At 36.5% G+C, this 13706-nt stretch overlaps 1 protein-coding gene across 4 annotated transcripts in view; it reads right to left on the bottom strand.

Annotated features, from left to right (window-relative positions):
• Positions 1–800: 800 nt before the first annotated feature.
• LOC134539483 (glutamate receptor ionotropic, kainate 2) overlaps positions 801–13706 on the bottom strand; it is a 639484-nt gene continuing 626578 nt past the window's right edge. For 2 of the 4 annotated variants that reach the window (XM_063381555.1, XM_063381553.1), the window contains exons 12-17: positions 11544–11741; positions 10416–10641; positions 9406–9570; positions 6837–6937; positions 3357–3509; positions 1078–1558 (exon numbers count right to left, since the gene is read on the bottom strand). In XM_063381555.1, coding sequence (XP_063237625.1) covers positions 1493–1558; positions 3357–3509; positions 6837–6937; positions 9406–9570; positions 10416–10641; positions 11544–11741 — 909 coding nt within the window. In that variant the 3' untranslated portion in view covers positions 1078–1492. Of the gene's footprint in view, positions 1559–3356; positions 3510–6836; positions 6938–9405; positions 9571–10415; positions 10642–11543; positions 11742–13706 lie in introns of all 4 variants that reach the window. The other 2 variants (XM_063381552.1, XM_063381554.1) reach the window with 2 other exon arrangements.

The raw sequence follows: 13706 nt of genomic DNA, 5'->3' as shown, positions 1-13706 counted from the left end.
GAATAAAGGAAAGTGTCTGAAAAAATGGATTTGTCAAATATAGCAATCTTCAAACGCCAACCAAAATATTACCTTTGTGTAATGGAATCAGCAGCAATGCTAGGAGAGACATGTTCGCAAAAAGCAATGAAAACAGTGTCGAGCATGAATATATAATATAATTATTTGCAAAATGACGGGCACATCAGTGGTAAATAAAAATAAGGAATTTGGTCATCATAAATACAGAGTAAAATTTCATCATTTACAATGATTAAAGATGTAATGAATAGAAAGACTAGCAATAAAAGCAAATTTATTGAAGTATGTATTTAAATGCTCTACATTTATAACTTCCTGGTCAGATGCTTGATTCTACTGTCTAGTTAATAATAATACCTCTTCCTTTTTACTGACTCCCTGGTAGAATGAAACTGAAGTGGTTGTTTACAGTGAAATAAAATTGATTGATTGCAAATTATTTTCATAGCAAGATAATGCAAGTAAGCATTGTCACTGTTGTGCTAATAAAGAAGAAAACAATTACATTTGTGTTTTTCATGGGTGTAGTGCATCTGTAAAAAAAAAAGTAAATCTAATAACATAGTTTTTTTATTCTGTAATTTTTTAATGATTGTGAAATTATATGTATTAGTGTATGATTTAGACACCAGCTTTTTCAAACAAACCACAAAATGATATCTGCGAGATCTCGCAAGCCACAGATTAAAATAGTACCATGGGCAAGATAGGTCCCCAACTTCCATTATCAACCATTTTTCGTATATAGTTTTTAATCTAATATAAAAAAATTGCCTCCGTAAATTTCTGAAACGACCATTTAATTTTTATTCTCTTTGTAACAAACCTAGAACATATTTACAATAAATACATATTTTATTTAGGCCGTATGTATATGAATCAAAATAAGAGCACTGTGAATGTAAAATTGTACTGTATTTGAATTGTGATAGTAAGTAGTCTTGACGTGTGAGTATTAATTGCACAGCGTGTCTGTTCCCAATGTTTATATTTCCTAAAGATTTTTTTTTTTTACTTTTTATCATGAATAAATGTTTTCAAATTACATCAAACATATTTAAGAAACACATTTTTTTTATTCAGTGTCAAACTTATTTTCCACTTTGTCTTCATATCGTGGACAGATAACAAATTTTGTATAGTCCATTCATCCCGAAACAGTGATAAAACATTTAAACTCGCTAAACTTCCGTGTTCACAGAACATTGCATTGCACACACTACCACACCATACGTTTTTCTAGTTCCCAGCACATTTCACTTCGTTTTTTTCGTTCTCTCACTAACTGTGTCGCTGAGACCCGCAGGGTGAGCGAGGCGGCCTCGCCTCGGCTGGTTTCCGGCAGCCGGCGTCGCCGACCGTCCAGAACTACCGACTAGTCTTTATCACAGAAACGTGTCCGCGTTGCGAATGTCGCTTGCCTCGATGACCGGGGCTGGTCTTGCTCTCCAAAGAGAACAGCAGCGCTCTGCTATGTGTCCGGGTCGTAGCTGAGAGAGGATTTCTTCATCTCGATCATTGGTAGGATCCCGGTTTCCTGCCAACACAGACATTTGTCTCAACCTATGTGCTAGATGATTACACAATGAATGGAAGGAGAAAAGTGTTTAGAATTTTACCATCAATCTGCCCTTGATACATTTATAAGATCTCACTACATAATAGTTAAAAAAATTTGAGTAATTTTGATTGGGTTTTTTCTCGTGTCCTGTCTCCATTAGTGTCTGTAACTTTTGTTGCACATCCTTTTCTCGAAACATTTGAATTATAATTTGCTCCTCATGAACACTTGGGGTCATAAGAGACTACGAGGGGTGAAGCGACAGAACGGTTTGGTGGGGGGATCAGGAATATCTTGCGCGTTGTGTTCCCCACTTAACGAAAAGTCCAAAGTAGGCTTGTGCAATTACAATATTTTTAAATTTAAATCAATTTATTTGTCAGCACTGAAAATTTTGAATCAGATTTTAACATAGTGAAACATTTTTTTCACACAAATCCTAAAAAAGGAATTTCCAAAATACAGTAAAATATAACCAAAATAGCGAGAGGTGTAAAATTGCAATTTTTTTAAACCAGTAAAATGTTAAGTTTAAAAATTATTTTGCTGATGCAAGTGATAATTTTTACAGTATGTATATAACCACTAAGACTATCATTACAAATTTTTATCATAAAGACAGATTATTAGTTACATTGAAACAATGTATGTATAGTGCTGCAGAGAACAAATATAAATTTCTTAGTTAATCATCGTAGTTTCATAAATGTTACTTTTTTTTTTTTTTTGTAAATGAGTCCCACTTGGTGCATCTATTGGTAATGTATAATTAAAAAAAAAAAATAATTAATAATATATTGAATATCAAACATTTAACTATTCAATATTTTTCAAATACTTGCAGACCACTAATAATGACTACGTGAGCAGTTAAGCACACAGTGACTGAGTGGTTAGTTTATTCACCTCTCACTAAGACGATCCTGATTTACGTTCCAGTGGGGTCCAACCTGGATATTTTGCATGTGGGGAAACGGGGCAGATGTTGCTGGGAGCTGACATGTGTTCCCGGATTACTTACGTCTCTCACCGCCCATGTTCCACTGTCACCTCGTATCCCCTTATCGCCTATGATGACCCCAGGTTTCAAGAGGCCTGTCCTAAGTCAATTACACATCCATTAATTCATCGATAACTTAAAATGTCTCTGATTTTGATAAGAAAGTAAGTAATATATTGTTGCTTAAGAAACAACACCGCCTATGTGACAAAAAGAAAATTTTTCAGGAGAGCTTAGTAACTTCATGTGCCTCCTGGAAATATATGTAATCAGGTGTTAACAAAAAGACCATAGCAGCACATTCTGCTGGATTTGCAATGAAACGCGCAGAGAGAAGATGCCGAATACTCACTTTTCCATGAAGAAATAAAAAAATGTCCCTTAGGCATTGTTTTTTCTTAAGTAACGATATAAAACAATCTGTAAGAATTAGTTGGCTAGTATAGCAATTTTAGTTTTTGATGTATGTATTCCTAGAGTCCTAGAGGCCTGGAAATTTCTGCGAATTCGTCTTGATATCAGGCTAAAATTTGAAAGCCTCGTGTTTGAATTCCATCGGCCAGTTTTCTAGACGTGACCAATTTTTTGTTCTCATCGATAGGCACCACCTGATTCGCTGAGCCGGGCGTCGTCGGCTCACGGTCGCAGAGGGGCATGTCCAAGTACATATCTGCGGTGCGATCACGAGCACGAAGGCTTGCGCGGCCGAACGAATGCGCGAAACTTGCCGTGCCCGCAGGTGCAGTTTCAGGTTAGGTTGGGAGGCGTACTCACGCCGTTGATGTGAGGCATCTCGAGGGCGGCCGGCACGTAGGTGGTCCCCGGGGAGCAGCGGGTGCAGGAGCGGCGCAGCGCCGGCCTCTGGCGCGAGCCGTGGCACCTCACCGCGAACCTCAGCTCCTCCGCCATCTCCGAGCACAGCGACTGCTGCAGACATTGTCACACCGTCACCGTACAGCGCGATCAAACAAGTAAGTGAGAACAATGTCGTAGAGAAAAACTAAGCGCCTGGTAGCAAATAGTTAGTTACTTCATCTACAAATTTTCAAAACCCACAAATTAAAAAAAGTTAGTAACGGATGGGTCAAATCCCAAATCACCACACCATCACCAGCATTGCACAGGTGTTTTCCATACAGCGCGATGAAACAAGTGGTACAGATGAAAACAGTAAGTAAGCACAATGTCGTAGAGAAAAACTAAGCGTCTGGTAGCAAATTGTTACTTCATCTACAAATTTTCAAAACCCACAAATTATGTGTGGAGGGTGATGTGAATTACTATACATCGCAAATGTTGACACTCTTAGCAAATAATTTTTACAGTTTGTTCTGAATTATTTTCACCACTTTTCCTTCATTTACTGAACCTCGAAAACACAATTTTAGTCCTTCAGTTTCTAAATCATATAATTGTGGCCATCCTGTATTACAATGGACTTGTAATTTTTGGCCTACTATCAGGGTACACTCAGCTAGAAAAATATATCTTAGAAAAAGAACGCATCGCATCACTATGATTTCCCATTACTGTTACTGAATTTTTTTTGTAATTATGATGTGTGTGTGGGTGTGTATATATATATACACACACACACACACACACACACACACACATATATATATATATATATATATATTAGGGATGGGACGAATCCGAATCCTTGTTCGAATCCTCAGTGTTTGTCATCGAATCTCGAATCCCAGTCCCACACTAAACTTCACCACATATTTAAAAAAATCACACATTTATTTTAAAAAATTACATAGGCCTATGTATTAAAAAAAATCACATGTGTATTATAAAATTATAAAATAAGTGCATAGTGTATACACCGGATATAAAATAGAGACAAATAACCTCAAAAACCACACACGTAAGTTTGCATCTGTCTAATTCTCTGTTAAATTAATCCTTCCTATGTTTTCAATAAAATATGTTTGTATAACAGACACCATTTAAAAAAAGTTACGTTTTTTTCTGCAATGTTATATTATTGAAAGTTGGAAATGATAGAGTAGTTATGCTAATTGACAAAATGCAGCGTAGTTTATCTTATATTTGTGCCATTTCCGTTACCTTTATAATATAGTTTAGGTATACCTACAATTTTCTAGAGCTGGACGAACCTCAGTTCTCTGGTTTCGAACCGAACCTCATACAGAAATAATTGTTTTCAAATAAAATGAACCGATGACCAGCATTTTGGTCTTTAACAGAGTGGTGAGAAAGAAAGGTTCTCCAGCCATATGCAAAATTAAAACATTATATAGCTTAGCTTATATATATATACCAACTTTTAATTCGTGAAGAAGTTACATCTAAATTTCAAAAAGACTATATTCCTTTTTAAGTGTACACTAACCTTCATTTAAAAAAAAATATTATAAAGATGACGAACATTCAGCATAAGGCCACATAACATATTTTTGTGGTAGACATAACCTAACATTTTTAATAAGTAAAACTTTTTAATAGGACATCAAAAAAAGGCGAATGTGAATTAAGTTACCTATCTGCATTACAAAACCCGCTGTCTGCAGTTGCTGTTTTCTTGGAAGAATGCTGCTCGTTAGAAGAAACTTTAGACGGTTTTTTTGGGGTGGTTCTGGGTCATCCGGGTCGCCATTATCTTTTCTCCATTTGGAAAACTTAAACGACGTTAGCCTGCTCATCGCAAATCACCTCAAGAACAATAATATTGTAAACGTAACGTAAAAAGTGTGGTTATAGAAATTTGCGTCGGAAAAAAGAAAACACGAGAATTAATGATGGCTGCCGCGACTACGCTAGTCAACTTAGTACCGTACTGTAACATTTACTGGACCAGTACTTTTAATACACAAGATTAAATTAATATTTTCATTACCTGACTGTTATAACCAAAAAGGCCAAAGAAAATAAATACATCCCAGTAATTTAAAATACGTAATTTACGTAATCATTTCCTACCGCATTTGTCTTGTGTTAACTTGATCACGTTAGTTTTGCCGAAATACGAGAGTTCTCGTACATGCGCTTTAGTTTAATGTATGGGGTACGCAATGTTTGGTGATTTTACAACACTTCTCGTACACGCACTATAGTTAAAGGTATAATATACAATACCTTTGGCATTTGTACGATAGTTTATATTACGTAGTACGACAAATGCATACAAAATTCTCTAAAGTAATCAAAAAACAAAGCGCGCCCATATGAAAAAATGCTATGCGAGATGCGACGATTAATAATTTTATTTTTATTTTGTCTGCGCTTGAAACTGTTGAGGCGACGATTATGCGATAAAAGTCTGAATATTACAAGTAATAGAATTTTGTTGAGCTGTTTTGTGAATGGTCTCAAATGGGGGATAGAAAATTAGAAAAACGTATTTTTTTTTAAACGAACGTTCGGTTTTTCGAATATATTTTAAGAGGTTTCGAACCGAACCGAACGTAAGGGTTCGGTTCGGTTCGGTTCGAAATTTTCAAACTTCGCCCAGCACTACAATTATCAATTACTACCTAAAACTCTTAAAAACCCACCTCGAATCCATAGGATTCGGTATATTCGAAGAATCCAAGATTTGAAAATCCCATCCCTAATATATATATATATATATATATATATTAGGGATGGGATTTTCAAATCTTGGATTCTTCGAATATACCGAATTATAATACATATATATATATATATATATATATATATATATATATATATATATATATTAAATTTTGTGATACAAACTTTAAAATGTTTTAATACCATAGTTAAATCTTTTATCTCTTATTGATCTAATTTTTTTTCCCCCTTCAGACCTATATTCAGATTGAAGGGGTAGATTCAAGTTACTCTTTTTGATTCAAATTTGAGATTTAGATTCAACAAAATTGCTACTTTCCCAGTTACAAGTTATTTTATCCATTCAAATTTATTTTATTATTTGTTTCTTGAGATCACACAAAGATTTTGGTTTCTAAATCTCAGACCTTGGATATTTAGCTTTCAAAATCCAAAATAAAGGACCACTTGAATGTAGCTGTATATCTGTAAAGTAGAATGAGTAGTAGATATCAACACGCAATGAAAATATTAAGTTTACTTTTTTTTTCACTGTACTCAGTTGAAGCAGCTTAACTCAATTAAAAAAATTAGCCTGCACATATGCTGTCTCAAAATTTTGATCTATGTAATGTTAGTTAGAGTTTTGATGTGTTTATCGTATTTGACTTCATTATTCTGCAGCTGTGCAATCAGTTCCATGCTTACCCGGTCCGTCTGTGCGTTCTTCTTGGAGTTCCAACAAAATTCGAGTATGGCGACCAGAATAGCCAATGCCAGGCCACACAGCAGAACTACAAACACTCCACCTGGAAATGAAACAGTTTTACAATCTTACTAAAATAATAAACATGGTGGAAAGTGTTCAGTTTACTCTGAAGCACACAGCAAAGAAAAAATTTTGTTTTAAAAATAAATGTATAATTACATCATATGGTTAGTATTTTAGAACAGCAATTCTAAAAGACACAAAAACAGCCGATATAACATATCTATTAATAAATGTTACTTTTTCAACATCTGAAAGATGTTTTCACATTTTGTATTTATGTACACGTAACTTTTTTCTTATAACTTAACAGTAGTAACTATGAAGGCAATATTTGTATTATTTGCCAAGAACCAAGCATTGTTAATCAAAAAAAGCATGACATTACACATATTTCACAACCCCTCTAAAATAACTTGATGTAAGTTTTTGGACATACGCCATTCCATTCCATTCTTAGCAATGGCGTATGTCCAAAAACTTACATCAAGTCATGCACTCCCATTGCACAAATCTTTTAAAGATAACCCTCTAAAATAGTTCATTCTGGATAAAACACCTAATTTCAAAAGTTATTATTTGGGCTTGGTCGCCCACTACATTAATAAAATCGTAAATGTTGAAAGACCTAAGTATTGATCAAATTAAATTCACTTAAATAATACATGGATTAATGAAACTTTGAATGTGTGGTCCATGCTGAAGCCTACATTCTAGTTATCATTCTTTAGGGCTATGAAAAAAGAAATAACTTATATCTTATGCTATATTAATATGTATTATAATTAAAGCTTAAGATTGTGACTACATGGTTTAGTTAAATAAATAAATAAATTTATATATTAGGAAATGACAAAGAGTGATGAAGGGTAAGCTTGATATATATTTATTTTTAAGAAAGTCACTTATCTGCTGTAGATTTAGCCTTATTTTCCTTTAGATTAAGGGAACTCAGCCTTTATTCAGGGCCATAGAGAGAGAGAGAGAGAGAGAGAGAGAGAGTGTGGGAGAAAAGGAGGGGGCCTCCGGTTGAGTTTCATGATAGGACAGAAATTACAAGTATATTGCTCATACAATTCATAGGAAACCTTACGAGTTATGCGATATTCACAGATGATGTTTAGAGTTACGGACTCGGTAACGTTACTGTCTTTGGTTTTTTTTTGAATAATGTCGTTTGAAAAATTGTACATTAAATAAATAGGATGGAACCCGACAAAATCATGTGCCCTTGGGTCCTTGGTTTTGATACTACTGTAGTTTTAACCTGTGAACTGTTGTAGGGTCAACAAAACATCCTTGTGATAAAAATTCAAAATTTATCGATTGTACGGTACAAATATTCGTTATGGATTAACCAGCTTTACGGAATGGACTAGCGGTGTCCAGATTAGCAAGTTTCTAGTGTACTAGTAAGAAATAAGAGTTATTTAATCAGATTTAAATACTGTTATGTTCATCAAGGAATGTCCCAGTTATAAAATTTAATTTAATCAACTGTAAGCATTGCAGAGTTTAGGTTCAATGTCACAATTAAAGAGTAACTCAAACAGTTTTAAATAAGCACATGTGCGAATACTGCTTTTTTGTTTTCTTGCTTGCAGCATCACCCACGCAAAATTGCCACTTCTGAGCGTAAAGCATTCTGCAATTTGCTAAGAGTGAATCTGTAATTTCAGTTCAACGTTCATTTAGTTTAAAGTTTAATCGTCAAAGTCCATGACGTTTGGATCGGTCATAATTGTCAAGACGACAGAGCTCTTTTTCGCTGGCCTACACGTTCACCTGACATAATGCCATGCAATTTTTTTTATAGGGCTTTATGAAGTATCGTGTCTGCCAGACCTGAAGAGGCTATTGCTTCCATCATTCCAGACGTGTTAACCGAAATGTGGGAATAATCGGACATTACGTCAGACGTGTGCCTCATGACTAAAGGGTGCACATATTGGACATTTGTAAGAATAACTAGGTTAGTTTACCTTCAGTTTGATGTATGATGTGTTGTAAATAGTCTTAATTAAACTGTTTATGACACACCATTGGGTCTGGGACATTTTGTTAATGGAGATCCTGTATTTAAATACCTATTAATGCATCGCTGATCTTAGCAGATATTTCTGTCACTCTTTTTTGGTGAAAAATTTGCAGTGGAACATTAGGTATATGCGGTGCTTGTGTGGTGAACTGGAGTTTGTTTTGCGAAGGACGACCACGTGTAATGGCAGTAACAGAACGTGCCGGGCAGGGCCGCAACTAGAGTCTCTGGCACCCGGGGTATGAATGGATTCATGCGCCCCCACCCTCCCTCTTTTTTTTTTTCACATACCACACCAATAAAGCGGGGGGGTTCGGGGGCCCTCCTGCGGAAAAATTGTGCTATGTTGAGACGTTATATTGTAAATCAGATTAGACGTTACCAGTTACCAGTTGCAGTAGGAAGGAATTACAAATGCAAGCGATTTCGACCCTAGTTGCGGCCCTGGTGCCAGGCAGAGGGCGCCTCACCGATGTTCTCCACGCCGAGCGCGTTGGCCTTGGACTCCTTGCTCTTGTCGTCGCGGTTGCACACGTCGCCGGTGTTCTTCCACCACTTGTCGTACAGGATCTGGATGACGCCCTTCTCCTGCAGCTCCAGGATGGCCAGCGAGATCTTGTCCCGCCACGGCGACCCTGGCCGCAGCACGGAACAGAAGCGGTTCACGTGCACTTCCTTCTGCATTAATGGATTGTAACATGGTATTCAGTGTAGGTGATTTTGTCTACTGCGTTCTTGTTGGAATTACGTTCCCTTTCATGAGTTTAGAGCATCATAAAGCTTTTCAGTCCAACTTATTTTTTTCCCCTGTGAACCCATCTTTGTAGGAACATAAACACTTAGCTCTAATCAGAGATAAATAATTTTTTTTTAAGAACTATTTGTAATCTGTAACATCTTAGCTATACAGCATTTGGTAGGGAGCAATTTCGTAAATGGAACGGAAGTTGCACAGAACGGAAAAGTGTAATTCCAGTGCTGTCACCTGTAGTGAATGGTGAGAACCAAAAATTCACAAAGCAAACTTGAAAACTTTATTAAATGTTTAATTGTAATTTTAATGTGGAAAAGAGTTATTTGATTTGTGCAGTTAAGTTTTATCATTCAGTTTTAAGTGGATGGTGTGATCGAAAATTTAAATAATTTATCTCTGTCTATATCTAAAAAAGGAATAAGTTTCACTTTGATGTCATGCATGGACTATCTATACAACTAAATTTCCAAAGGGGAGGCAATATACCTTTTTATAAAGAATCATCGATCCCCCCTATTGAAGCGGTTGGTCGGGGGTCCTCCCCCGGGAAAATTGTGCTATTTTAAGCAGTTTTACTATCTAAAAATTGATTACACAGCACTTTCTTTGCACTCGTTTGCCCCCACTTCAAGGTTTCAGAGGGGGGGGCAAAATACCATGATATATATATATATATATGTTTTTAAGGTTGGTGGGAAGTTGGTGTGGAAGCCCGGGCACAGGTACCTTTGGGCGTGGCGATGCCGTAGCCCTTGGAGTCCAGCAGGCCGCCGATCTGCGTGAGGTTGCAGTCGCGCTGCACCTCGTAGTCCAGCATCGTGGACTCCATGAGGAAGGCGTAGTTTCCCTCCAGCACCCGCTTCACCCCCTCCTCGTACGTGGACACGAACACGGACGGCTTCTTGCTCTCCATGTAGCGCCACATCTTCTGGTAGATGCCGATCTTCGAGTCCTGCGCGCACACAACTGCCTTCGAGGGGTTTCCCGAGTGTCGCTCGCAAGCTTGTCACGCGTCTTTGAAACGTGAAGCATTGCCACAAGCTTGCAGGCTCGCCACGGCAAGCTTCAGGGCTCTAGCCAGGATTATATCATCGCTTTATATTTAAATGTTTAAAAGAAAATTGATTGTCGCGCTAATATCTCAGGGATCTCCAATGTTTACAAGTATTAATTTGTTTGAGAAAAGATTAAAAAATAATCATATTTAGATATATAATAAAATATAAACATAAAAAATGTCTATTTTGTAATAATTTGTTCTGAAGACAATTATCTTATGATTTTATTAAAAAAAAAGGTCATAAATAAATTAAATACATGATAATGAATGACGTGAAAAAAAAAACTTAGGAAAACATCACCCCGAAATGATACCTCTGGGTGAACTAAAAAAACAAAGCCAATTTCACAAATTATAGCAGTGTCACACGAGGCTGCCGCTGTTCACATGAACTTGGTCAGCGACATAGCCAGGTGTAGATCCCTCTCTTCCTTGAATTAAATGATGGGGGGAAAAAAAGAATAAGAAAATTACAGTAACTTGACTACAAAAGGTTACAGACGGATTATTGTAATCTTTAAGCGTGCCAAAATTTTGTGCTTCCAAGTGGTATATGTTTAATGCCGGTTTGCACACATGTCACTGTACATGTGTGTTCCGTGTATTTATGTCCAAATGATTAAAAAGTTCAGTTTTCATTTCTCAATCATAATCATTACAAAATGTATGTGTTTGTTAAGAGTTCTGAAAGCCTGCTATCCCCTGAGATCTTAGTGGAAACACTCTGATAACGGGTGACGCTGGCTCTCCTGCTCCACAGAAGCCCGGCCACGGCCCTGACTGTCGGCGCTCACCCGGAAGAAGGTCATGGTGGAGCCGCCCTCCAGCGTGCCGTACGAGATGTCCGTCTGCTCGGCCAGGTCGGCCGCGTTCTCGATGGGCGTGATCATGCGCTCGACGGTGAGGAAGGCGGCCAGGTTGGCCGTGTACGACGAGATGATGATGAGCGTGAAGAACCACCAGATGCCGCCCACGATGCGCGTCGACGTCGCCTGCCCGGCCGGGGGCACACACACACACACGCGCTCGCACTGTCTCCAGGGGCCGTTCGCCGTGACTTTCTTACTCGCTGATGCCCGGCATGCGTTACAATGCCTCGATACATTTTTTTTTGAATTAGGTACACATGTACAAAGCATCTCTCTAATTCTCTATGTCTCTCCTCTATACACCTATATCTATACATCTCTCTCTCTATATAAATGAAAATATTAAAAAAAAAATCAGTGTTTTTTTTACCCATCTGTATTCTTATCCATCTATTGACCTGTCGCAGGTGTGACATAGGTATATAAAACGAAGTAATCGGTGAAGAACTTTCGGAGATCTAAGCGAAAGAGCCTTAAAATTTTTATTCATACAGATGATTCCGGATATTTCTGCTTCCCATAAGTATGGGACACCGTATCACAAAACTGTAAACTTTATTTGTTTCTACTTTATTTATTTTAAGGTTTATTTGCTAGTAGAGGGAACTACTTTATAAATTTAACCTTTTTATTACATAACATTTTTTTTTTCAAGATTGAGGTTTAACATTTTTATGTTTAAAGGCATGCGTATATAGTATATACTCTATACCAATACATAGCGTGAAAAATGTTTATAAGGGACATATTACCAACTCTATTTCATAAAATAATGGCATGGTGTTTTTTAGCTCTGAGGTAAAGATTTAGAAAATGGAACTATACAAGTTTAATTTTTATACAGTTACAAGCTGTGGGAAAACAGAGAATTAAATTATAGTGAGTTACCATGACATGATTAGTCATGCAATAATTTTAGTTACAAATGGCAGTTAACATACAGAATACACCTGGCATAAAAATTAACAATGAAAATTTGTTAGCAAATGCTTACTTGGTATTTACGGCTTTTTTTTTTATTGTTTTATTAAAATTGTTTGCTATGTAAAGATGTAGAACATTTTTTAACGGAATGCCTGGAGTGATATGTATTTAATATTTTCTCTTCTCCGTGAAATAATTAGAGTTTAATAAGGCATTCAATTTAATAATATTATAGAAAGTCACTCTTAGCAACTTTAAAAATCTAGTTAGTTTAAAAAATTGAAATGAGTGGCATGTGCCCAAACAAAGGTCTAATTGTCAAAAAAACAAAACAATTTATCAGGGAAAATGTATAAATTCAATATGGCAAACATTTCCACCCATTTGATGCTTGTGAACTGAGGCACATCAATACTGGGATCACGAGACGCCGAGACACGCATGAGCGTGATGCCTCAATGGTTGTGGCTTTGAAGCTTCCCTCTCAGGATTCGCAAGGAAAAACCTAACACCTGGTTTTTGGTTTAAGGTCCTTTCACCCTATCAAATTCGCGGGTCACTGGGTTTTATAAGAAGGTTTATGCTTCCGGAGGGTGGGGGAAGGGGGCTTAAGACTAAACACTTGTTTCACTAGTGCTTCAGCTTTGATAGCAGAAAAACATATTTTATGAGCAGGCAAATGGCGTACTCTTTCACACTCCATTCCCTTTCTCTCAAACCGATCAAAGAAAGTTAAGATAGATAAAATTATCTACTTGGTAATCACGACGAAGACATTTAAATTTTTTTCACCAGAGGTACATATTTTGCAAATGCAAAGAATGTATGTTGAAATTGCTGCAAAATACAAAAGTTGTTATATAAAAGCTTTGAATGATTGTTTACTAGAGCCACGTATGAAACTGAAGCACTATGTTTTAAAATCAATTTAAAAAACTGTTATCTATGTGACCACATTTTTTTTGTGTAATGTTAAAATTTATCTGGAAAGTATTTTTTTATTGTATCAAAACTCAGAAACCTTTACATTGGTGTTTCAATTATTAAAATTGATCCATAAATAACAGTTTTATTCTAAGTTTGAATTATTATTAAAAAATTTTTCACTTAAATTAGCGAATTACAAGTTCAACTCGACACGCTCAAATACAACACTAGGTTTTG

Source organism: Bacillus rossius, chromosome 15 (assembly GCF_032445375.1).
Source record: "Bacillus rossius redtenbacheri isolate Brsri chromosome 15, Brsri_v3, whole genome shotgun sequence".
Lineage (NCBI taxonomy): Eukaryota > Metazoa > Arthropoda > Insecta > Phasmatodea > Bacillidae > Bacillus > Bacillus rossius.
This window is presented reverse-complemented; position numbering and strand designations above follow the sequence as displayed.